Source organism: Urocitellus parryii, chromosome 11 (genome assembly GCF_045843805.1).
Source record: "Urocitellus parryii isolate mUroPar1 chromosome 11, mUroPar1.hap1, whole genome shotgun sequence".
In the NCBI taxonomy this organism is placed as follows: Eukaryota; Metazoa; Chordata; class Mammalia; order Rodentia; family Sciuridae; genus Urocitellus; species Urocitellus parryii.
The window spans coordinates 30,633,251-30,636,734 of NC_135541.1; the positions used below are offsets into that span (position 1 = coordinate 30,633,251).

Here is a 3,484-nt window from a genome sequence, read left to right on the forward strand (position 1 = left end):
GCAAGGACCTGAGGCATCTCTGGGTGTAGTCAGGGACCCAGTCTCCAGATTCTAGAGAAACCAGTCAGTAGATCAAAAAGGGAACAAAGCAGAGTTGCAGTCCTGAGAGAAATGTCAGGTTAAGTGGCTGAAACAAGGGAGTCCCATGGGGCAATGTGACACCAGTGGCATCTGTTCTGAAGAGTCTGGGTCCGAGGCAAATGTTGGTCTGGCATCTCCAAAGCCTGGTTCATTTCTGGTTTGGATCTTCTAAGTTGGACCCAGGAGGGCTCTGAGATAGGGTAATAGTCAGGAAGTGGGGTGGCCCTTGCCTAGCCCTCCTCGGTCCCACGGCTTCCTGGTTTTAGCTTCTCCAGCTTCCTGGTCACAGTGGACAGGCTGCTGCGGGCTCCTGGAGGAGAGACCAGGACAGGAGCTGCCTGAGAACACATCCCCATAGAGCTGTTGGGGTCGGAGGAACCCAAAGGGACCTGGGATTGGAGTGCTTGGTGACCCCAGAGCAGAGCTGGGATAGATGGGGAGAGAGGAGAGGCCCCGTTTTGCCCAGAGAGGACAGGACAACCCATCAAGAAGACGGCAGCCTGGTGTGGGAAAGGCAGGGCTCCGGAGCACGAACCTGGCTTGAGTTCTGGCTCTATCACTTCCTGACTGTGTGATCTTGGACATGCCACTTATTCTCCCTGTGCCGCAGTGGTCCCACATATAAAATGAAGCTCACAGAGTAGCTCCCTCACAAGGTTCTTGTGAGAATGCAACAAGTTATCACACAGAGTGCTTTGACAACGTCCGGCATGGGACCTTCTGCTGAGTCAGTACAAGGCATCCTGGCCCTGGTGGCATAGACGGCAGGCTGGGGCCACTTTGAGACACTCCTGCCCTGGGATTTTCCAGTGTGGGAGGGACGAGAAGGTATCAGGTATCAGCTCTGAGAGTCAGATTCCACCATGGAGAAGAAAGTGGGAAAACTAGGGTGTGGGACCTAGGGAGGGGGAGGGGCAGTGAGGGGTCCTCTGTGCCAGTGTCCAGGCCGGGCAGTACAGAGAAGTTCTGAGGACCAACAAGAAGAGATCAGCTCACCTTGGAACAAGAAGGGGTTGATTGCACACATGGAAGAACACCTAACTGTTGCCTCCCTGGATGGGGAGGCCCCTCTGTATGCCTCTCAAGGTTCTCCCTGCGCTCCAAAGCCAGGCCAGAGAGGGGAGATGAAAGATGGACTCCAGAATTTTAGAAACTTACCTTCCTTATTTCCATTGGTACCAGATCTTCCCTCTCCTTGGTCTGATCCTGGGTTGGGGTGGATTCTCAGGCTCTCTAAAAGATAAGACCACCCCAGTTCCTCTGGTTAGTTAGCCATTCCCACATCAAATCAAGCTCAGGTTCCGAAGGAAAGTTCTTCCTGCTGTCTAATGTCCAGCCCTGCTGCTCTCTGCTCCACTGCATTCCTTTAGTCTCTCACATAATCTGGATTGATTTGAGTAAGGGTGGAAGAAGTGAGTTTTTAAAGGAGGTGTCAGATGTTTTAAGGAGATGGGGGTCCTAGGGAGAATCAGAGCTACGTAAGGCCCCACAGGGCTGAGGAGTTGGGTGTCTGTATGTGAGTTGCTGAGACATGGTGGGGGCTATTCAGAGACCCTGAGGGGAGACAGAGGGTTCTTTCGGGTGTGAGGGGGTTTTCTAGAGATCTTGGAGGCTTTGGGGGAATAGAAAAACCTCTCAAGGAAGATGGACTCCCTAGGTTCAGACACCTTTGCGACAGGCAGCAGGCTGTAGCCTGCTACACTGTAGTCATGGCGACGCCTGTACCACACACACAGCATCTCCAACACAGTCAGGAGCAGTCTTACACATGGGCTTGCTCCACCTCCCCATTGGTCACAGACTTATACACAAAGGGTCTCCACAGTCCTTGGCAGAGCGGTCTGCAGGGAAGGGGGAGGGGACTCACCTATTGTAGGCAGGATGCGCTCCAGGTTGAACCGAGCCTTCAGGAAGGGGTAGGCAAAGATGAGGAGCCCTGAGAAGAGAGACACAGAGTGTTCTGGGATGGGGAGGGGGCCTGGCTAGTGTGAGGTGCGGGAAGATGTGGGTGGGCTGTGAGCCTGGGGGCTGGTTTTTGAGGGTGATTGGGTGAATGCAGGAGGAGGCCAAGTGCACAGTGTTGGGACTATGGGTGTATAAATGGAGCTGGTGAGAGTATGCGTGGGGCTGCTCCCCAACACCTTGCCTGGGTTGAAGGGACCGTGCCTATGTGAAGGGGTCATAGGCTGTGAAAGCCACAGACTCTGGCTCTACTGTGCCTAGGTGAAGAGTCGTTACCTTCCTCTCTTCTCAGCTGGCTGGAACTGGGCCGACTGACACCGACACCACCAACTCTCCTCACCCTTCCCTCGGGCCCCCAGGAGTGACCATGGGGGCTCCTCTGCATGCTCCTCCCCACCCAGACCTGGAGGGGTAGTAGCAGAGCAGATTCTGCCCTGCCCACTCCCACTCCCTCCCCTGACCAAGTGCTATGCTTGAATTTGCAGCTATGAATGCCCAGAGCCCCCAGCCTAGGGTTCCAGCTTCTGTTTTTAGCTCAAGGTAGTGAGAGGATGAGAGATGGGACTCAACATCACTGTGGAGATGTCAGTGGGCCTGCCCCAGACAGACAGGTGGACAGAGCAGCTGCTGAGACAAACAGGGAAAGAAAAGGAAACTATTCAACTGAACCATGCTGTTTTGCCAGGCCCCATCAATCTACCACAAACATGCTGACAAACCCCACCACAAACTCATGAAGTGGGGCCCAGAGCTGCAGAGCCGGGGACAACCAGAAGGGATTGTGACAGTCAACCTCTTCATTCCAGTCTCCTCACTGCCAACAGGTCGAGCCCTGCCTCGACCCCCTTCTCCTCCCTGCACCCCTAAGGGCTGCCTTGCTCACACCTCTAGCTCTCATTCCCCCCCACCAACTCCCCCTGACCCAGCTCTCCCCGCCATTTCTCAATCACCTGACCAGACTCCTGGTCCCCACAGAATTTCTTTCCCTGACCCCTGTCTAGCTCCTGCTCACCCAGCCCAGCAGCACCGAGAAAGATGCCGCCCACGGCAGCCGCAGCCTTGGACACCGAGACTCCGATGATGATGCTGCCGGCCACCAGACCCAGGGCCACACAGGCCAGCTGCAGGCAGTGGAAGTCTCTGCTGCTGATGGGGATGTCCATGTAGGCCTACCCAGGGCACTGTCTCCGGCTGGTCCTGCAGGGTCTCTGTCCTCTTGGCTGTCCACTGGTTGGAGCTCTACCTACAGTGTGGGAGTTTGCAAGGCAGTAAGGGTCTGGGCTGGTAATCCTTAGATTTATCTGCAACCCTATTCTACAGCTTGTCAGAGGCCCCCTAGCTACACGTTGACTTATGAACCCCAACTTACTCTTACTCCACTGAAGGTCTTATGACCTGAAGGCCACTCTTGGGACTTCTGCCTTGCCACGTTTCCCCATTA

At 55.1% G+C, this 3,484-nt stretch overlaps 1 protein-coding gene across 2 annotated transcripts; it reads right to left on the reverse strand.

The window, feature by feature from the left end:
* Window positions 1–311: 311 nt before the first annotated feature.
* On the reverse strand, window positions 312–3,206 carry Kncn (kinocilin). 2 transcript variants are annotated; one of them, XM_026397673.2, is made up of 4 exons: window positions 3,056–3,206; window positions 1,945–2,017; window positions 1,240–1,310; window positions 312–391 (listed from the first exon to the last, which is right to left on the reverse strand). In XM_026397673.2, the coding sequence occupies exons 1-4, from the start codon at window positions 3,204–3,206 to the stop codon at window positions 312–314; spliced, it is 375 nt and encodes a 124-aa protein (XP_026253458.2). The 2 variants fall into 2 exon arrangements, with proteins under 2 accessions (XP_026253458.2, XP_077659835.1); XM_077803709.1 differs by lacking the exon at window positions 1,945–2,017 and having other exon boundaries at window positions 1,240–1,314.
* Window positions 3,207–3,484: the final 278 nt, after the last annotated feature.